Source organism: Bombina bombina, chromosome 9 (assembly GCF_027579735.1).
Source record: "Bombina bombina isolate aBomBom1 chromosome 9, aBomBom1.pri, whole genome shotgun sequence".
Classification (NCBI taxonomy): Eukaryota; Metazoa; Chordata; class Amphibia; order Anura; family Bombinatoridae; genus Bombina; species Bombina bombina.
In genome coordinates, this window is record NC_069507.1 from 29,836,734 (window position 1) to 29,859,961 (window position 23,228).

At 37.0% G+C, this 23,228-nt stretch overlaps 2 protein-coding genes across 2 annotated transcripts in view; both read left to right on the plus strand.

Annotated features, from left to right (window-relative positions):
- Positions 1 to 11,328, plus strand: part of LOC128640364 (collagen alpha-1(XIII) chain-like) — a 135,987-nt gene extending 124,659 nt beyond the window's left edge. Inside the window, exon 3 of the mRNA XM_053692860.1 lies at positions 11,222 to 11,328. Within this exon, the coding sequence (XP_053548835.1) occupies positions 11,222 to 11,328 (107 nt within the window). The remainder of the gene's footprint in view (positions 1 to 11,221) is intronic.
- Positions 11,329 to 22,955: 11,627 nt separating this feature from the next.
- The window catches only part of COL13A1 (collagen type XIII alpha 1 chain), a 148,104-nt gene continuing 147,831 nt past the window's right edge, over positions 22,956 to 23,228 (plus strand). Inside the window, exon 1 of the mRNA XM_053692015.1 lies at positions 22,956 to 23,099. The gene's annotated coding sequence lies outside the window, so the exon portion shown is untranslated. The remainder of the gene's footprint in view (positions 23,100 to 23,228) is intronic.

Sequence of the window (23,228 nt, forward strand, 5' to 3'; positions counted from 1 at the left end):
TATGGTGTTTGCCTCCTCTTTGCGGCTTTAACAGCTGCCACTCTTCTGGAGAGGCTTTCAAGAAGATTTTTGAGTTTGTCTGTGGGTATTTGTGCCCATTCAGCATAAAAAAGCAGAGGTCAGATTACCCTTAACTGTTACTAAGTAGTGTAGCCCAAATCCTAAAATACAGCTTAAGACCATTATCCCTCTTCCACCAAACTTTAAGGTAGGCACTATGCTTTCCGGTAGGTAGTGTTCTCCTGGCATCTGCCATACCCAGATTCTTCCATGAGACTGCCAGATAGTGAAGCTTGATTCATCACTCATGAAAACACATTTCTGCTGCTTCAGAGTCCATTGTTGCGTACTTCCACCACTTCAGCTGACACTTGGCATTGTGCATGTTGTTGTGAAACTTGTGTACAACTGCTCAGATATGGAAAACCACTTCATGAAGCTCCCAATGCACAGTTCTGAAGCTCCCAGAGGCAGTTTGGAACTCTGTAGTGAGTGATACAACAGATCATAGGAGATTTGTACATTCTATGTGCTTCCCTCATTGAGTCGTGTGTCTTTGCTGCTGCTTTTAGATACTTTTACTTCACAATAATGGCACTTACATGTTTTAAAAACACTGAGATCTTCAGTACAACCTATTATACTGGCGGTGTTTGCCTACAGATTGGGATTTTATGCACCTGTTAGCAATGGGTGTGCCTGAAACACCGGAACTCAAAAAATTTGTTTGGTTGGCCATACAGTGTATGATTAATTTTATATATATATATAATCTATTCATGATAGGCCATGCCTTTTATTGGATTGTTTCTACGATATTATATATGGATTCTGCCTTCAGGCTCACTATAGAACATACAACATAAGATCTAATCAGAGAATATGTTCCTTTATTCTTCTTACAAGGGTATCATGGAAGCATTAGATGATAAATACTCATTTCCTAAATAAGAAATCAAGAAGACGTAAAATAAACCTTCTCTGTAGATCAAAAGCCTCCTGGGGCTGGAGAATGCTGCTCTTCTGCATGATGTGATACTCAGTGCGCAGGCAGCGGGGCGAGGGTGAAGATTCTCTGGAAATCATTTGTAAGTAATAATGGGATTAGTGTTTCACCTCTGTCTTTGATATGCGATTGTCAGTTTGTGACCTCTGGTGATCTGATGTCTTCTCGAATGAGAAGATTTTGTAGCTGGAGCAAAATTAGTACCGAAGGAAACTGAGAATACATATGTAAATATTACCAACAATATTCATTTGTTTTAAATAAATATTCCATATCAAGGCGAGTGGTACATGCATTTGAAACAGGAGAGATTCAGCTTAAACTTAAAAATAACAATTACAAGAGGAGCTACATTTTCTGCTCATATGAAGCTACTTTCTATACAAGATTATGGGGAGTGTTTCAGGGGTGGTTGGTAAATGATGGTCTAACACTTGGTCCTCAGGCGATCAAGCACAAGTTTAATCTGAAACATGAGCTACCCAGAGGATTTATAGAGTGGGATGTATGAAGATGTTGAGCTTATTCTTACCTGGAATATGACACTTAAAGGGACGTGGAAGAAAAATTTAAACTTCATGGCTCAGATTGTGCAAAGTAAAATGACCAGTAAATGCAGTAGAGTTGCATAATTAATAAGTGCATAATAAAAAGATAACGATTTAACACTTACTCTGAATTTCAAATAAACAGTAGATTTTTTTTCTGCCAAATTAATTTTTCTCCCATTTCTGCGCACCTATAGCATGTGACAGGCTTCAGCCAATCACAGACTAGTATACATATACCCTGTGAGCTTGTGCTCATGCTCAGTAAGAGCTTGTTCCCCAGAAAGTCTGTACATAAAAAGACTGGACAAAATTTGATAATGGAAGTAAATAGGAAAGTGTCTTACAACTGCTGCTCTATCTGAAAAATAAAAAATTATTTTGACTTGAGCGTCCCTTTAAATAACTTTCCAATTCACATTTGTTATTAAATTTAGCCCTTTCTCTTGGGGCTTGATTATCTAAAGCTCTCCGTCCTGGTGATATTATCTGAGATGTTCTGTCATTCATGGAATGTTCTTTAAAGAACTTTAAGTCAAATTTTAGCTTGAGAGGTGTTTATCTTATGTAGTGTTCTGGATATGAAGGAGAGACCTATGCATGCTCTAGAAAACCTCCAGAGATTTTGTGTCATTTCTTTTCATGCTGGTTTTGATCATGTGGCCCTTGGTATGCTTTTGTTGATACTTTATAGGACTTATACTTTTATAGCTAGGCTTAGGACCATGCATATGTCTTGAGCACTATACAGGTGAAACTCGAAAAATTAGAATATAGTGCAAAAGTTCATTTATTTCACTAATGCAACTTAAAAGGTGAAACTAATATATGAGATAGACTCATTACATGCAAAGCAAGATAGTTCAAGCTGTGATTTGTCATAATTGTGATGATCATGGCTTACAGCTCATGAAAACCCCAAATCCACAATCTCAGAAAATATGAATATTACATGCAATCAATAAAACAAGTTTTGTACATAGAACAATATTGGACCTCTGAAAAGTGTAAGCATGAATACTGTATGTACTCAGTACTTGGTTTGGGCCCCTTTTGCAGCAACTACTGCCTCAATGCGGCGTGGCATGGAAGCTATCAGCCTGTGGCACTGCTGAAGTGTTATGGAAGACCAGGATGCTTCAATAGCGGCCTTCAGCTCTTCTGCATTGTTCGGTCTCATGTCTCTCATCTTTCTCTTGGCAATGCCCCATAGATTCTCTATGGGGTTCAGGTCAGGCAAGTTTGCTGGTCAATCAAGCACAGTAATCCCACGGTCATTGAACCAGGTTTCGGTGCTTTGGGCAGTGTGCCAAGTCCTGCTGGAAAATGAAGTCAGCATCCCCATAGAGCTCATCTGCGGAAGGAAGCATGAAGGGCTCCAAAATCTCCTGGTAGACGGCTGCATTGACCCTGGACTTAATGAAGCACAGTGGACCAACACCAACAGATGCCATGGCTCCCCAAATTAACACAGACTGTGGAAACTTCACACTGGACTTCAAGCATCTTGCAGTGTGTGCCTCTCCATTCTTCCTCCATACTCTGGGTCCTTGGTTTCCAAATGAAATGCTAAATTTGCTCTCATCAGAAAAGAGGACTTTGGACCACTGAGCAACAGACCAGGTCTGTTTTTATTTAGCCCAAGTAAGATGCTTATGATGTTGTTTGTTGTTCAGGAGTGGCTTGACAAGAGGATTACGACATTTGAAGCCTATGTCCAGGATCCGTCTGTGTGTGGTGGCTCTTGATGCACTGACTCCAGCCTCAGTCCACTCCTTGTAAAAGTCCCCAACACTTTTGAATGACCTTTTCCTGACAATCCTCTCCAGGCTGCGGTCATCCCTGCTGCTTGTGCACCTTTTTCTTCCACACTTTTCCCTTCCACATAACTTTCTATTAATGTGCTTTGATACAGCACTTTAGGAACATCCAACTTCTTCTGCAATTACCTTTTGAGGCTTTCCCTCCTTATGGAGGGTGTCAATGATGGTTTTCTGCACAACTGTCAGGTCAGCAATCTTTCCCATGATTGTGATTCCTACTGAACCAGACTGAGAGACCATTTAAAGGCTCAGGAACCCTTTGCAGGTGTTATGGCTTAATTAGCTGATTAGAGTGGGACACTTTGAGCCTAGATTATTGCACCTTTTCACAATATTCTAATTTTCTGAGATTGTGGATTTGGGGTTTCATGAACTGTAAGCCATAATCATCACAATTATGACAAATCACGGCTTGAACTATCTTGCTTTGCATGTAATGAGTCTATCTCATATATTAGTTTCACCTTTTAGGTTGCATTAGTGAAATAAATGAACTTTTGCACGATATTCTAATTTTTTGAGTTTCACCTGTATGTATAAAATTGTAAGAAACATTAGTGCAAACACTTCTGCTATGTAATGTTCTTGAGACGTGCACGTCTTACCTCAGTGGGCTCTCATTGTAAGGATACATTTTAACAAAGGGTGCCAAGAGAAAGAGGAAAATGTAAAAGGTATCTAAAATAATACTTTCTATCTGAACTATAAAAGATGAATTTTTACTTCCACGTCCCTTTAAAAAGTTCTTTTTACTGTCCAACCGGCAATAGAGACTTATAAGAGATGCTAATCTATGCTTTATAACCAATGTTGGCCCTTGGGGTTGATCTGTAAGAAATCTGTGACCTCTTTATATGGAACTGTTTCCTTAAATGCACCTTTTTTATGACAGGTGATGCTTCTGTTGTTAAATGAGTTTGACTTTACTTGAAATGTACTCTTAAAATGTTTAATAAAAAAGATTTAATCTTAAAAGGTCTTTTTACATGGTAGCACATTGAGTTATGTTTAAATGTTGTGATCCTTAAAGGGACAGTTCACCCAAAAATGTTCTCTCCTTTAAATTATTCCCAATGATCCATTTTACCTGCTAGAGTGTATTGAATTGTTTACAAGTAGCTCCTTTACTCCTATTTCAGCATTTGAAATAGCTGATTTAGCCTGTGGTATAGCCACCTATTCTGAAAATTTTGATACTAGAGTCTCAGTTATTGAATAGCCTAAGTAAAACTGACAGCAGAAGAAGTTACACTCTCAGTGGGGTGCAGGATAGTTAAGTAATAAAATGATAATTTTCCATTGTTCTCTCTATGTATTGAGCTTTGGTGTTCCAGACAAATCTAAGATAAGGAAGCAAGTGTGTGTAAACAAAGTGATAACATAATGAGATATGATATTACCTGAAGCTCAACCCATTGTAATAGGCTGTAGTTTTAAAGCACAAAACCAGCTACTTCATATACACAAATAAACCTAAAAATGCAATTTCTCATACATTTTACACCCTGCAGCTGGTATAACAAGTCACTGAAAATACATTAATGGGAAAACAATTTTACAGTGTACTGTCCCTTTAAATTTGCTAAATAATTTATTTTGGTTATAATTCTTAAGTACTGTGTCAAATGCACATAATAGTCCTGAATCTTGATAGTTAAATCTATACCGAATACGAGTTTTGTGTATGCCCTCTATGCCAGTCATATGCCCACTTCATACCCCAGACCTGGTTTATGCCCCACATCAGTGCATATGATTTACAATTAGAACGTTCGCAATAACCATATATAAGCACAAATGCATCTAGTAAAAGCTATCACTATTTCAGTAATATGACACATTTGCATCAGTAATAAAGCCCAGTAAACACATTACCAGTGATCTGGGTATGTTTAGAAACTGGCCCATTTCCCGAGCAATATATGGCACCAGTTTTGCAAGAATCCATTTCCGAGAGCACTAGATGACAGCACTAATTCCTGCCGTGTAGTGCTCCAAATGCTACCTAGGTATCTCTAGGAAGCAAATTTGATCATCAAAGTAAATTGGATTTTTTTTATGTTCTGACTGAATAACAACATTTTTTTTTTGGGGGGGGGGGTTCATATCCCTTTAAAGCTAACAGTGCTCATATTTTAGGTGCCATGGTCCCCTGAAGCCCAGTATTTGTCTGACTCTGGGTTGGGTAAGGGTTGAGTTAAGCATTTGGATTGTTAGTATTAGTGTAGGGTTAAACACTTGTTTGGTTGTAAGGGCTGCAGCAAATAGTATCCTTCAATGCTAATATAGCTAGCACAAAACTTGTGACATTGCTGCAGCCACAGTGACTCTGATAATATATACAAGAAAACATTTCAGGCTTTAATACTTTATTTTTTTCCCCACTAAAGAAATAAACTGACTCAGAATCACGTTGAGTCACATAAATAATCTCATAAAATAATATTGGTTTAAAAAATAATAATAATTGTATATACACATTACAATATTTAGAAAACGTGTCAGGTTTATGTGAGCAGGAGGGGAATCACTTATGGGTTTAGTGTCCCCCATTTCTATAGCTGTTTTACTTTTTGTGCTCACTCTGCTCCATATTCTTTCTATATCCTACTCATCACCTGGGAATTTGTGTGATTTTGTTTGTGATTATGGATCCGCTTTGATTTATCATCTTCCGTGTTTGTAATTGATGTCTGATGATTTATCACATCATTTTCTATTATATCCCAGATAATATTGCAGTTCAGACCATTGTCCCAGTACTGACTTTTACCTCTCGTCCTATTCTCCCCCTCCCCTTTTCCATACATCTTTCATCATTTTCAGATGACGCCCCAGGGCATGATTGCAAATCAAATAGCAGATACATGAACCCTTTTCTCTGTGCTTGTACCTCCCGGCCTATCTGCTTTCCTTCTCTCTGTGCAGAGGTTGTAGGTCACATGAAATGTTATTTTGGTTTGTCAGCCCTATAGGAGGCATCTTGTGAAGGTTGTTGTTGTTACACATAGATATATGTTGTTTGCTAAACCAAACAACATCAAACTCACTTCTGATCCCCTCTCCGGAGACAGTTGGTTTGTTAAAAAACAGTATTCCTGGGACTGTCTCAGTAGAGAGCGGATTGTGTGACCCACGGCTATTTAAAATGCAGAAGTCTATTTAGCTCACTTACACCTGTTTCCTGAGGTTGAACATTACTTGAATACATTGGATGGATATTTCTCTTGGCTCCTCGACCACCTGTAACCACAACATTGAAAGGACATTGAACTCACAGCTATCATGCAACTTAAAAAGGGCACTGATTAAACTTAAGTTTGGTGTCTGAGGAAAATGTTAAAGGGAAAGTCAAGTCAAAATTAAACTTAAATTGGTTGAACAGAGCAGGACATTTTAAACAACTTTCCAATTTACTTCTATTGTCAAATTTACTTAGTTCTCTTGGTTTCCTTTGTTAAATGGGTATTAAACAGTATGAGGTTGTAATATACTATATTCAATTATGTATTGTTAAAAAAACATAGCAATATACTTTCATCATTGATTTTGTCCCCCTTTCCTGTAATTTAATTCTGAAAATTGTTGTTTTTCTAAATTGCACTGAATTCTGTAAAGTAAAGGGTGCTGCCATGTTTGAACTTAAGTTGCCCCTTAACTTTCTTTCATGCTGATGACAATTAGGAAATTTAATTAAACAGACAATAAAAGGGACGATCCAAACAAGGCTGTGTGGAACATAGGATTATCTTAAAAGGTTTCAACAGTTATTTGTAAAATCAGAGATAAATAGAAAACTAGTTCAAAAATGGTGGCGCCTGTTAGTTTACTGAAACCAAAGTACTTTATAGAAACTAAACCTTTACACTTATAATGTCAATAAAAGCAAGTAATAGAACTGTAAAAAATACATCTACATATTATTCTAGGCCTTATTTCTCCTTTGAATACATCATTATGTCTAGCGAGTATGGTTAACATCCCTTTAATGAGTAACCCTAGGTGAACTCAGGAGCATGCAGTTGTCTTTAGCCATCTGGCAGCAGTGTTTGGAACAATGTTTATATTAATGTTATACATAGTTGCAAACACTGCTGCCATAGAATTCTAAAGATACATGCACATGTCTAAGTTCCTGCATCATACCAGTTTACTCTTCAACAAATGATACATAGAGAACAAAGCACATTTGATAAGTGAACTAATTGTCCCTTTAATTTAGAGCTGTTTTAAGTGATATTGCTATTAATTGGAATGCATGTTTGCATACAATCCACGTGATATACTGCTTACTGGCTATAAGGACAAAAGCTACAATTCTATTGGCGGACAATGGGATGCCCCACATGCATAATGTTACCTTCCCTGTAAAAGGACACCGAAAAAAACTACATTTACTTCTGTCTTTTATATGAATGTAATTATTTGTTACGGATATTGGAAAATGTGTTTACATCTCATACATTTCTGCATACTATCTCACAGATCGTTTATAAATCTTATTTGTTTTGCAGTTGTTTAATATTAAGAACATTTAGATCTCTAAAGTGATTTACCCCTAGCAGCCTTTTATTGAAGAGCTATTTATCCTTCTGTATTCTAGTTGTTCTCCTCTCTATGCTTTTCTTGACTCCAATAGGAAATGACCATGTCATCTGTAAAACGTCTTCTTGTTTCCTGTGTTAAACCACAAGTGTCCCTGTTACATTTTAGCCTTACTGTCAATAGAGATTTAAAAGGACAATGTATGCAAAGAGATTTTTATTAATGGGGAAAAATGTCTCTTTTAATTACAAAAACATTTTGTGAATCTCGTAGTTTCTGCTTTGCTTGGTGCAAGCTTTAAATAAAATCAGGCAGCAAAAACCTGGTGAACTGACATCTGGTTTCTCTCATTTCTAGTCAGATGTCTTAATGAATTCAAGTAGGTTGTTTTGATGCAGTGTCAACAAGTACTTTTCATTGATCTCGCATTTTGTATTGTGACAATGTATTCAGAGGTTTACTCTCATGCAGTACACAATATTTGTATGTATTATTAAATAATTAATAACATTATATTAGTAAAACATTGCTATATATTACTTTCTCGTGCCTTCAGAAGATTTAAAGTGCCACAGTGGGATTTTATAAGTTCCCCTACAAGTGCCACTCTACTGTCATACATACCACTGAGTAGCAGGTGGAAATTCCAGCCAAGTTGTCACATTTCATTACACTCCAATTCATACATCAGAAGGAAGACCATAAACTAAATATCTCAATGCTGGACGCTATTTGTAACAATTTTATTGCATTGGAAGTAAACTAGCAGAGGTCCGGGCTACTTGTCTACACCAGTGATTTTTAACCTTTTTTTTGCCGTGGCACACTTTTTTACATTAAAAAAATCCTGTGGCACACCACCATCCCAAAATGTTAAAAAAATCACACATTGTAGCCTAATACAGCATATATATATACACATACACACAAACACACACATACTGTATGTATTGTACTGTTATGCCATGCCTCCTACAAACTACCCCTGCACTGGGAGTAAAAAACAAGCAAAGTTTAAAAAATATGTCACACTGTTGTCAGTCTGCCGTGGCACACCTGAGGATCTCTCACGGCACACTAGTGTGCCACGGCACACTGGTTGAAAAACACTGGTCTACACTATAAAATCTTCTGCACAGATAACGTGCTGTCTCACTTGCAAATCAGATTTTCATTGACATGACAAATTCCACTCCACAGACAGTTAGTGACTCACTACTGTAGTAACTCAGCAGTGCTCCCTTTTAAAACAAAACAAACAAATAAATACAAAACTCTCTTTATACATTGGGCCAAATTATCAAGTTCCGAATGGAGCTTGATGCCCCTGTTTCCAGCAGTTATGAAGCAGCGGTCTTAAAACCGCTGCTCCATAACTGGTCTGCCGCCTCTGAGGCTGCGGTCTGCGATCCGCCCGATACTATACGATCGGGCTGATTGACACCCCCTGCTAGCGGCCGATTGGTCACAAATATGCATGGGGCGGCATTGCACAAGCAGTTCTGGCATTCAGCGATGTCTGTTGGACATGATACGCTACAGCGTATCGTGTCGGACAGACATTGATAAATTGACCTTATTGTGCGCACATTGTAGTACATTTGTGACAACACCTGCACGCTTAATTTATTCCTGAGCATGTTTTAGTTAATGGCACAGTCTATTTGAAAATTATTGTTACAAAGATAGATAATCCCTTTATTATCCATCCCCCTGTTTTGCATAATGCACACTGTTATATTAATATACTTTTTATCTCTGTGATTACCTTGTACCTGAGCCTCTGCAGACTGCCCCCTTATCTCAGTGCTTATTACAATCTTGCATTTTAGCCAATCAGTGGTGGTTCTTGTATAACAATTATCATTCTCCACTGGAGTGAGCACAATGTTATCTATATGGCACACATGAACTAGCACTGTCTGGCTGTTGTACACAATTTAAAAAGCAGTGAGATAAGAGGCAGTTTGCAGGGACTTAGAAACAGGCAGAGATATAGAGGTTTTAAATTATATTAATATAACAATGTTGGTGTGCAAAGCCGAGGAATGGGTAGTAAAGGCGTTATCTGTCTTTTTTTAAACAGATCAGCAGCTAGCTCCCAGTAGTGCATTGCTGCTTCTGAACCTACTTAGGTATGCTATTCAACAAAAGATACAAAAAGAACAAAGCAAACTAGATAATAGAAGTAAATTTGAAAGGTGTTTAAAATTGTATGTTCTATCTGAATCATGAAAGAAAAAAATTGGGTTTCATGTCCCTTTGCGGCTTCTGAAGGAAACCTTCCCTATCTATAAGACCCCCTTGACGGGGTAAACACATAGTTATCTAGGGTCAGTAATGCACATCATGCATGCTCTAATTAGAGCCTTCTGTTTCTGCATCAGAATGTCCCTTTAATATGTGAACTACGTAATCCCTTCTCTTCTTACTTATTTATAGAGTCATTGAGATTAAATGAAACATTTAAGATAAATTCACCTGACTTTCCTCAGGACTTTAGTACAGGTTGGCATTGCAAATAACTCAAGTGAATTTTTATTTTTAAAACTTCTGCTACAGGTTTTATAACAAAAAATAAGATTTTAATAGAAGGTAAAATTCTTCATGTGTTCCAGTCCAGAAAGACTGCTTGGTCTTTACTTTCTTGGCTTGAAATGTTTTTTCCTGCCATAAGGGTTTGTATCACTAGTGTGTGTGTATGTGTATATATGTGTGTGTGTGTATATATGTGTGTGTGTGTATGTGTGTGTGTGTGTGTGTGTGTGTGTGTTGTTTTGCCATTAAATTGCGCTGGGCAAGGGCACTGCTAAGAACTGTAATAATGTTTCATCAACCAAGACTGAACTTAAAGTGCAATAAAAGTTGAAAAATGACACGCTTTAATCCATCAGGGAATGTAAATTTAAACACACAGGAGAAGTAGCACTCAGGACCCACAGAGCGTAATTTGCTGCAGATCCAATAATCATCTTATGTGGAACGAGCACTGCTGATTAGATAAGCGGCAGTTTCCTTTGTGAAGATTAAACACACAGTAGTGCAGGGTTGATAGTATTAAAATTACTTGCCCTAAAGAATAAGTGCATGTCAGTTTTCAACTATTTTGGCCCTTTAGGGAGGAACAAACATACACATTACATTTTTGTTGCACTTGAACCTTAGTTAGAGCATGGCTTACGCTTCGCAATCCGCTTCTGGGAAGTACATCGTGTACGTAACGCTAAACAATTCGATATGTTGCTTCCTCTGAGCATTTGATTTAACTTCTCCTAACTGGTTGCATTTTTCCAAACTAGGACCTCCTGGAGCAAGGGGCAGGAGAGGAAAAAATGGGGATTCAGGTACCGTATCTTTGTCTCTGGAGCATTTAGTTGTAAAATGTTATTACCGATTACATTTTTAAGTAGCTCAGTCACACAAAAACTTGTTAAGTTCTTTCTTAAAGGGAAATGGAAGCCAAAAATGTAGCTTTTGTGATTCAGATAGAAAATGCAATGTAAAGGTGTAACCATTTTCTGTTATCAAATGGTCTTTCTTTTGGTATCCTTTGTTAAGATCCATTCCTTGAGAGCATACTGAGGTAGGCTTATAACTGTACAAGTTTCTTGAGCACATTTTGACAGTTTTGTTGGCAGCGTTGTTTGTGAGACTGTTATTCATGTTGTGATTATGTTGCATGCACATTACTGAGCATACCTCAGTATGCTGTCATTGAAGAAACTAAGTTGTTTTTTTTTTTCAATATAGATACTTAAAAGAAAGATGAAAATTTGATAATAGAAGTCAATTGGAAAGTGTATTAACACTGTTCTCTCCATCAGAATCTTAAAAGTTTAATTGTGTATTACATGTGTCTTTAAGAGTAACAAACCTACCTGCAAATATTATACTAACTGTTATTTTTTAATTAAATAGCTGTAAAGATTTAGCTCATTACACTTCTATAAAAACCCATTATGCCCTGTGATCATATTGATTCCCACTCTCTAATAGAACTCACACATAGGACACTATATAGGTTTCAGGAATATTGAATTAAATCATCACTTCCCTCAGTCTATATAAACAGACTTATTAAACAATATGGTATTTTAATAATGCACAAATAGGTCAGATTGCAGAGTCTCACTGGTGCCCCCTGTCTGCTTTTTTTTTTTTTTTTTTTAAGTAGACACAGATTAGCCAATCAGAAGGACACAATGGCTGCTTAGTACCAGCTATGACTGACTTGTTACTTTTTTTAACATATCCAAGGTTTAAAGGGATAAATATCTGCAATAATAAAATACCCTGAAGTGTGGGAATTTCCTAAGGCATTGCTTAATTATATAAATGTGTTTAACCCCCTCAAAAGTCAGCTCCAAAAACAGCAATGCACTACTGGTCCTCTGCTGAGCATGATCACTAAGCTAATTGTGGGCATTAAAACTACTACTACAATACTGTGGTATTGACTATAGAAAAGCTATGTAAACAAGAATCAGCAGCAGAAATCAAGCCCAGTGAGGAGAGCCCAGCCTATTTAAAAGGGTGTGGCTGCAGCTGCTTGTAATAAACTCTTATCAGCTCTTTAAGTGCATTGTCCCTTTATCTATATTTTCCTTTGCGGAGATTAAAAACATAGGTATAGTCAAGCAAAACGTAAATGCTCTAAAGCATTAGAGTGTTTTCCCATTGAAGCGTTCTGTCCCTTTAAGCTTGATTTAATTTATTCCGATCATTTGCACCTGATTGTGCTTCTAGTCAGTAACTACACAGCCTGAAAGAAAGTCTGAGATGCTGAAAAAAACCCAAATATATATAAAAGGACAGCATATGTGATTACCTTGTGTCTAAGCTTCTGCAGACTGCCCCCTTATGTTGATGCTTTGTACAGACTTGCGTTTTAGCCAATTTGTGCCCTTTCATAAGTAACTGAACAGGAGTGAGCACAATGTTTATCTATATGGCACACATGAACTAGTGCTCTCTAGCTGTAAAATAAAAAGTGAAAATGCATTGAGATAAGAGGCGGCCTTCAGGACTTAGAAACTAGCATATCTGCCTACCTAGGTTTAGCTTTCAACAAAAAATACCAAGCAAATTTGATGATAAAAGTAAATTGGAAAGTTGTTTAAAATTGCATGTCCTATCTGAATCATGAAAGTTTAATTCTGACTAGACTGTCCCTTTTAATCTGTATAAAATGGTCTCAGTATAAAAATACAATTTTCTATTTTGTTACATTTTACTTTTAAACAATTTTGCTTTTTTATGATTATATCCTTTTAAAGGGTTATACGCATAGTCAATATTGCACTCCTATAACGGGAACACCCCCATTCTGAGCTAGATGAAAATACAGCCAGTGACTGGAGCATATGCATGTATGCCTAGTTCTTATTTCCTGCTAATTGTATCCCCGTCTATAAAGGGTTAAAGATAGTAAAATAAAGGATTTATGTTTATTTTTATACTGGGATGCTACCCAACATTTTCTGGATAAATTCCCATAAAATCGACTTCTAGTGTGATATAAATAATTTACTACATGTTAAGATTTAGCAGTCACAGAGATTCAGGCTAGTAATAGACACATTTAACCCCCTGTGTGCCAGAGAGGGCTGCAATGAGTTTGCTAGTCTTTTGCAACAGAAAAAAGGTTAATACAATATCCAATGTTGTCCTCACCAAACTACTGCCGATTGTAAAGGCTTGGGGTATTACTTAACAGGATGGTTTAGCTAAACATAAAACAAACGAGATTAGATTGTCATAATAAACTTGACAATCAGTGCAGAGGTTCACTGATGGGAGGTTTCACTGCAAAGGGATAGATCAGAGGATGTTACTAAATATATACAGCAGTATCCCTGGGGAGATTATAAAAGGCTCATATTAAAGCCTTCTTCCTGTTATTAGAGAAAAAATTAGTTGTGCATCTAAGTAGAATGATTAGCTTACTCATTATATAACTTACACACATGTGCTGCTGAACCTACGTTATAACTTCTATCTGACTTTGTAATCTGCATGATACTGAATTAGTTATAATATGGGAGCTTCTTGTATACTGGACATTTATATGAGTACGCTTTACAAATTGTTCAGCATATCCTAGAAATGTCCAACACATTATCCTGAAACACAGCTTTATGCCCTTGCCGTGTTTCATCATGAAATGTTGTTTCCTTTACAGGGATTGCACAGGAACAGGCTAAATAAAAAGTCTGGTGCACGTGATATGCCAGACGCATGTACATTGCCCTCCTGTCCATGCGCTGAGAGTTCTTTAAATCATGCTGCACACTATTTCTAGCACTCAAAAAATGAAGATCGTGTTGATGTTGAAAAATATTCATGTTAGAAGCTAGAGTTGAGATCAGATCCCTAACCCTGCAGCTCCAAATACCAAAGACCTCAAGTCAAACATATATGCCTGTAGTCCCTGTCAGCTATATGATTACTTCAGATCATACACCTGAGCCTGCAGCCCTGCAGCCATATATTTACATCAGACCTCAGATCAGGCCAGTGACTCTGCAGCCCCCTTCAGCCATATACTTGCATCAAGCCTCAGATCAGACCCATGACCCTACAGCCCCTCTCAGCCATACACCTGCATCAGACCTCAGATCAGTGACTCTGCAGCCCCTCTCAGCCATACACCTGCATCAGACCTCAGATCAGACCCATTACTATATTGCTGCTCACAACCATACACCTGCATCAGACCTCAGATCAGACCCATTACTATATTGCTGCTCACAACCATAAACCTGCATCAGACCTCAGATCAGACCCATTACTATATTGCTGCTCACAACCATACACCTGCATCAGACCTCAGATCAGACCCATTACTATATTGCTGCTCACAACCATACACCTGCATCAGACCTCAGATCAGACCCATTACCATATTGCTGCTCACAACCATACACCTGCATCAGACCTCAGATCAGACCCATTACCATATTGCTGCTCACAACCATACACCTGCATCAGACCTCAGATCAGACCCATTACTATATTGCTGCTCACAACCATACACCTGCATCAGACCTCAGATCAGACCCATTACTATATTGCTGCTCACAACCATACACCTGCATCAGACCTCAGATCAGACCCATTACTATATTGCTGCTCACAACCATACACCTGCATCAGACCTCAGATCAGACCCATTACTATATTGCTGCTCACAACCATACACCTGCATCAGACATCAGATCAGACCCATTACTATATTGCTGCTCACAACCATACACCTGCATCAGACCTCAGAACAGACCCATTACCATATTGCTGCTCACAACCATACACCTGCATCAGACCTCAGATCAGACCCATTACTATATTGCTGCTCACAACCATACACCTGCATCAGACCTCAGATCAGACCCATTACCATATTGCTGCTCACAACCATACACCTGCATCAGACCTCAGATCAAACCCATTACTATATTGCTGCTCACAACCATACACCTGCATCAGACCTCAGATCAGACCCATTACTATATTGCTGCTCACAACCATACACCTGCATCAGACCTCAGATCAGACCCATTACCATATTGCTGCTCACAACCTGCATCAGACCTCAGATCAGACCCATTACTATATTGCTGCTCACAACCATACACCTGCATCAGACATCAGATCAGACCCATTACTATATTGCTGCTCACAACCATACACCTGCATCAGACCTCAGATCAGACCCATTACTATATTGCTGCTCACAACCATACACCTGCATCAGACCTCAGATCAGACCCATTACCATATTGCTGCTCACAACCATACACCTGCATAAGACCTCAGATCAGACCCATTACCATATTGCTGCTCACAACCATACACCTGCATCAGACCTCAGATCAGACCCATTACTATATTGCTGCTCACAACCATACACCTGCATCAGACCTCAGATCAGACCCATTACTATATTGCTGCTCACAACCATACACCTGCATCAGACCTCAGATCAGACCCATTACCATATTGCTGCTCACAACCATACACCTGCATCAGACCTCAGATCAGACCCATTACTATATTGCTGCTCACAACCATACACCTGCATCAGACATCAGATCAGTGACTCTGCAGCCCCTCTCAGCCATACACCTGCATCAGACATCAGATCAGACCCATTACTATATTGCTGCTCGCAACCATACACCTGCATCAGACATCAGATCAGTGACTCTGCAGCCCCTCTCAGCCATACACCTGCATTAGACCTCAGATCAGACCCATTACCATATTGCTGCTCACAACCTACATCAGACATCAGATCAGTGACTCTGCAGCCCCTCTCAGCCATATATCTGCATCAGACATCAGATCAGTGACTCTGCAGCCCCTCTCAGCCATACACCTGCATTAGACCTCAGATCAGACCCATTACCATATTGCTGCTCACAACCATACACCTGCATCAGACATCAGATCAGACCCATTACTATATTGCTGCTCACAACCTGCATCAGACATCAGATCAGACCCATTACTATATTGCTGCTCACAACCATACACCTGCATCAGACCTCAGATCAGACCCATTACTATATTGCTGCTCACAACCATACACCTGCATCAGACCTCAGATCAGACCCATTACTATATTGCTGCTCACAACCATACACCTGCATCAGACCTCAGATCAGACCCATTACTATATTGCTGCTCACAACCATACACCTGCATCAGACCTCAGATCAGACCCATTACTATATTGATACTCACAACCATACACCTGCATCAGACCTCAGATCAGACCCATTACTATATTGCTGCTCACAACCATACACCTGCATCAGACCTCAGATCAGACCCATTACTATATTGATGCTCACAACCATACACCTGCATCAGACATCAGATCAGACCCATTACCATATTGCTGCTCACAACCATACACCTGCATCAGACATCAGATCAGACCCATTACTATATTGCTGCTCACAACCATACACCTGCATCAGACATCAGATCAGACCCATTACTATATTGCTGCTCACAACCTGCATCAGACATCAGATCAGTGACTCTGCAGCCCCTCTCTGTCATACATCTGCATCAGACCTAAAATCAGACCAATGACCCTGTCGCCCCCTTTCACCCTATACCCATGTCATACTACAGATCAAACCCTCAAGCCTCCAGCCTATCTCACCATGTAACCAGGTTAAACTTCAGATCACACACCAAGCACTGCAGCGCATCTCACCGACATTAGACTTCATATCATGTCACTGTAGTAAAGACAGATATAAACATCATATTCAGTTTCTTCTAAATAAAAATTGTCATCTAGATATTTTCTATTCTCTCTTGTGCTGAAATCTCACAGTGAAGGTTTGTGCGTTACTGCTCCTATGTCAGGTGGGACTTTTGGTACCTGAGATGCATTTAGTGCATTTGTAACACTGGTGATGCAGCCTTTATGTGACTTACCCTATAGTATCTGACTTTAGCTGGATCTGTAATTAAGTGGCAGCACAGGATGCCTGCCTTGTCTGAATCTAATTATTTAGTTAACTGCTGGGGAAAAGCTCTCTATCCCAAGTAATAAGGGTTATCTGTGACATAATGAGCATTTCATGCTGCATTTTCTGTAATGACATTGCAGATTGTTACACTAAAACCGTGCTTCAAAGTTTTTTTTTGTTGTTCTCTAATGGTGTTGGTTACACAGCTAATCAGAAGACAATCTGTTCCCCCCATTGAGGAGAGCACTCCAGGTACCTCTGCGTCTTTAGCTGTTAGAAAGCTACCCAAGTCTGTCATATAACCACGGCAGAAGGAGTCCTAGGCAGCCACTCCTGCTTGCTTCAGTGTAGGCAGTATGGTTTGTGATTAACTGCCTTTTTTGTGTTATAAATATCCTCTTGGGAGTGACGGACAGCTTAGCTTTCATATAGGTGAACATGCATAAGATATAAAATCTTTCATTAAAAAGCGTAAGATATTACTGCGATTAATCACCCTATACAGTGCTGTCATTTTCGTTGCAGTGTCCCTTTAAAATACACAAATTGGTTTAGTGACCAATAAATATGTACCTTCACATTACAATATGATGTTGATTTTACTCATGGGCACTAAAAGCTAAAAATAAGAACTTATAAATCTCAGTGCATGCAAGGTGACATTTTAGTGTTTTACACACACACATATATATACAGAGAGAGAGAGAGAGAGAGAGAGAAATAAGTGTCTCCGCACTAATAATCTAAGAAGGATATGGAAGCAAACTAATGACACAAAAAATGTTGCATCAAAACATATATAAGCAATTTAATGAAAGAGTAACATAAAGAAAATCCCTAAATCTAATACATAATCAAACATAGATACATACAAAACATAAAACAAAATATCTCCTGGCCGTCCGAAACCCCAGTTAGCAAAACAATTATATGGAGTCGGTCCAGACTGTGTAGGAATATGTAAGCTTATAAGCAAAGCAAAAGCTATTTGTATCTATAATATTTTTTGAGGTATTTTGGTAGTAGTATACCTCAGTCTTAAGCACTTTTTCCTTTTTCTTATGATATTTCGATATTAGTGCTCATCCCTTCTATGTATTTTATATATATATATTTACATGTATTATTATTTTATTATAATTTAAACATATTTAAAATACAAATTGAATTAGACACTTTATATAGATATGCTTTTAACTTGCCTATTACAGGTTGTGAATTTCAGTGTCATAGAAAATTAATCTGTTTGTATTTGGTTTAGTGAAAACATAGCAGAAAGGTTTAATAGATTTACAACACAAGCTGTTGTTGACATAAATACAAATTTAAAGGGACACCGAACCCAAATTTTTTCCTTTCGTGATTCAGATATAGCATGCAATTTTAAGCAACTTTCTAATTTACTCCTATTATCAATTTTTCTTTGTTCTCTTGCTATCTTTATTTGAAAAAGAAGGCATCTAAGCTAAGGAGCCAGCCAATTTTTGGTTCAGAACTGGACAGCACTTGTTTATTCATGGGTGAATTTATCCACCAATTAGCTAGAACAACCCAGGTTGTTCACCAAAAATGGGCTGGCATCTAAACTTATATTCTTGCTTTTCAAATAAAGATACCAAGAGAATGGAATACATTAGAAAGTTGCTTAAAATTGCATGCTCTATCTGAATCATGAAAGAAAAAAATTGGGTTCAGTGTCCCTTTAACTTGAAGAATTTAAAGAATATGCATAAAGTTAAAGGGATATTAAAGATGAGAGCAGAAAATGGGCTTAACATTATTTTAAAATGTACTTAAGATAATGTGAATTTTTAAAGCCAAGTATATTACAAATGTTTATATTTATATGTATCATGTGAATAATATATTACTTTTTGATAATAAAAGTAAATTGTAAAGTCATTTAAAATTGCATGCCCTATCTGAATCATAAAAGTCTCATTTTGACTAGACTGTCCCTTAGAGGTAATGTTGTTGTGTATTCCTTTGCATATACAACAGGGCATTTTAAAGTGTTATATTTGTTTTAATATTTCCCTTTTTGTTGGCATTTTTTTTAATTTTATGTTTGTGGGATTTGTCCATACACAAATACATCTATGGAATCCATAGTATGGATACATTGTGCACAGACATTTCATATTTGTTTCATTTTCTGTTTTAACAGCTTTAATTGAACCTTCTTCAAAGCAAATAATTAACACATTTTTTCTGTGCTATTTTATATTCATGACATATTTTCTTTTCGTTCATTATTGCTATTTTTTATTTTTATTTTGTTTATTTTGCTCTAAGTATTATTTGGAAGTGACAAACATAAACCCAGTGGTGTATCCCAAAATATCTTATGAAGACCATAAGCAAATCTTGAATTGTAGGCTTAGTTAAGTATGTAAATGGTTTTGAAGAGATAATTAATGAGCTGGACTTTGTATTAATATGTACAGACTGATTTTCAGCTCAGATGATATACAATATTGATAGATAGATAGATAGATAGATTAATTTGAGTTTATATTCATATGTACAGATTGATCTCCAACTAAAATGATATACAGTACAATGTTGATAGATATAGTTTGTATTCAAATGTATTTTAAACTCACATGATATACAATATGTGTGATATATGCTTAGATCATATTGCTTTGACAGGATTATCACAACCAAACTTTTCTTTTCTTTTCTCTTCCAGGACCACCTGTAAGTAGCTGGCGACTACCCCAACCATTTGTTATTCTGCTGGTAACATGTTTCAGTGAGTGGGTGGGTGGGAGGGGGGTGAGTACACATAGTGAGGTTGCCAATCGTGTAACATAACCCTCGGTCTGAGTGGCACTACAAGTAGATAACGTGAGCTACAAGCTCAGAATTAAGTCTTGTCTTCGACAGCTGTGTAGTTACATTTTATTCACTGCAATGAAATTATACATTGTTAGTTGCTATTTTCATTATATTGTTTATATGCACTGTAATAATGTTAGATTGTACACAAGAGCCTTTAAAACACATTTGACTAGATTTAAAGGGAAATTGGGAAATTGTGTAAAAATTACATATATTTTTTTGTTTTAGAATGTCCCTTTAACTTATCTGCAGATTTTTTTCCCCATCTATCCACTATATTAATGCTTTCGTCTATTTATGATATTAAAGGGACAGTCTACTATATTAATGCTTTCGTCTATTTATGATATTAAGGGACAGTCTACTATATTAATGCTTTTGTCTATTTATGATATTAAAAGGACAGTCTACTATATTAATGCTTTTGTCTATTTATGATATTAAAGGGACAGTCTACTATATTAATGATTTCGTCTATTTATGATATTAAGGGACAGTCTACTATATTAATGCTTTTGTCTATTTATGATATTAAAGGGACAGTCTACTATATTAATGCTTTTGTCTATTTATGATATTAAAGGGACAGTCTACTCCAGAAACTTTATTGTTTAAAAATATATATAATACCTTATTACCCATTCCCCAGTTTTGCATAACCAACACAGTTATATTAATACACTTTTTACCTCTGTGAGTAGCATGTGTCTAAGCCTTTGCAGACTGCTCCGTTTCCCAAATCTTTTTACAGACTTGCATTTTAGCCAGTCAATGGTGACTCATGAATAAGTCCACAGGAGTGTGCACAATGTTATTTTTAAAGTAACATGAAACTCAATATTTAACTTTCATGATCAACAGTGTTTGTTACAGTGTGCACTATCCTGAGCCTATCTAGGTATGCTTTTTAATAGAAGATATCAAGAGCAAAACACATTTGATGAAAGAAGTACATTTTTAAAGCTGACTATGCTATTGGTATTATTACTTTAACGTCCCTTTTAAAGTTATTCCTAAAGGTAAACAGACAACTAAATATTGACAAAATATTAGTAGTGCACGTGTTTTATACTGTTTGCAATGCTCTCCTGTTACAATGAGTGCTTGAGCGAAAATTCTAAATAGCACCAGTAGCCTTTAATATAAACCTACAGCAACATGAAACAATAGGATAGATCTCCCTTGTAGAATGGCACCAAATATCAGATTTTATTACAAGGACAGAGACTTATATTTTGCATAAGCCTTTTCCTTTACTACTCAACAGCCATTCAAAGTAACATAATATATTTCAAACATTTAACATAGAAAGAAAGGAGATAAAAACAATGACCAATGAAAAGCAACGTTGAAAGTTGATATTCAAAACAGACCAATCAGTAAAGTTCATAATGTTTTAAACAGTTATTTAGTTGTTATAATTAATTTTTAAAGAGCTTGGAGTGATGATCAATCTTTAATGCTCAAAGCTGTTAATATGCATATATAGTTTTTACTTAATGTTAAACCATTAACACGTAAGTGCTTAAAGGGACAGTAAAGCCAAAATTAAACTTTCCTGATTCAGATAGTGCATGAAATTGTAAACAAAGTTCCAATTAACTTCTGTTATCAAATTACAACAAAACAAAGCAAATTTGATAGCAGAAGTTAATTGGAACTTTGTTTAAAATTGCATGCACTATCTAAATCAGGAAATATTTATTTTGACTTTACTGTCCCTTTAAACACAAACACTTAGCTATTACCATGTGATGGCGGCCACTGGTGCTCTCCATAGCCGGAAAAAGATCATCCCCATAAATACAGCCACATCATAGGTTACTGTATATGTATTTATTAAACATAATTAATAACATTCCCCTTTTGCTTTATCTTTTATGTCCCTTGGAAATATACTAGAAGCAGATATGCAAGTATGCACTAATGCAGTAATGGGACTTTTTAAGAGATATTTCAAATTACTTCTATTATCTAACTGATTTTGTTCATTGTGTGTCCTTTGTGAAAAAGCAAACATAGGAAGGCTCAGGAACAGTAACATACTACTGGGAGCTAGCTGCTAATATGTGTTTTGTCATTGGCTCACTATATATGCTCAGCTAGGTACCAGCAGTACAGTGCTACTCAGCAGATTGTCACTTATAAAAACATAAATATAAATGTCTATTATAGGAAAGTCAGCATTTATAAATCAATCTGTTAACCCTGTATGTGCCAGAGAGAGCCCAGCCTTCTTGGCAGGCAATAATTTAAAGGGACATGAAACCCCCCAAAAGATAAAATTTAAAAAAAATTCCAAATTACTTCTGTTATCAAATTTGCTTCATTCCATGTTATTTTTTGTTGAAGAGATATCTATGTAGGTAACGTGCACATGTCTGGTGCACTACATGACAGGCCATAGTGCTGCCATCTAGTGCTCTTGCTAATTTATAACATTGTGCAAAACTGCTGCCATATAGTGCTGCAGACACGTGCATACTCCTGAGCTTACATTTCTGCCTTTCAGCAAAGGATAACAAGAAAACAAAGACAATTTGATAATAGAAGTAAATTGGAAAGTTGTTTAAAACTGTATACTCTTTCCGAATCAGAAAGAAAGATTTGGGGTTTATGTCCCTTTAATGCCTATTGCAGTAACAGCCCTAGTTCAGTTGCCTGTGACACTTTCTATACAATGAAGAATACAATGTCTTTTAGTTACACGTTTGCTTTATTCCTGTTTATAAAAAGACTCTGTGCACCATTATTCATTTTATATGGCAGCTGTACTCTTTATTTTGCTATAAACCATCTGTTTTTATTTCAGGGCCCTATTGGACGACCTGGTCTTCCGGTAAATTGTGATTTTATTTTGCTTTTATTTTCTTCTTTTGTCTGCAGCAGTTAAACATTTAGTTTACGTATAGACGCTGCTTATAAGAAGTTTACGTATAGACGCTGCTTATTAGAAGTTTACTTATAA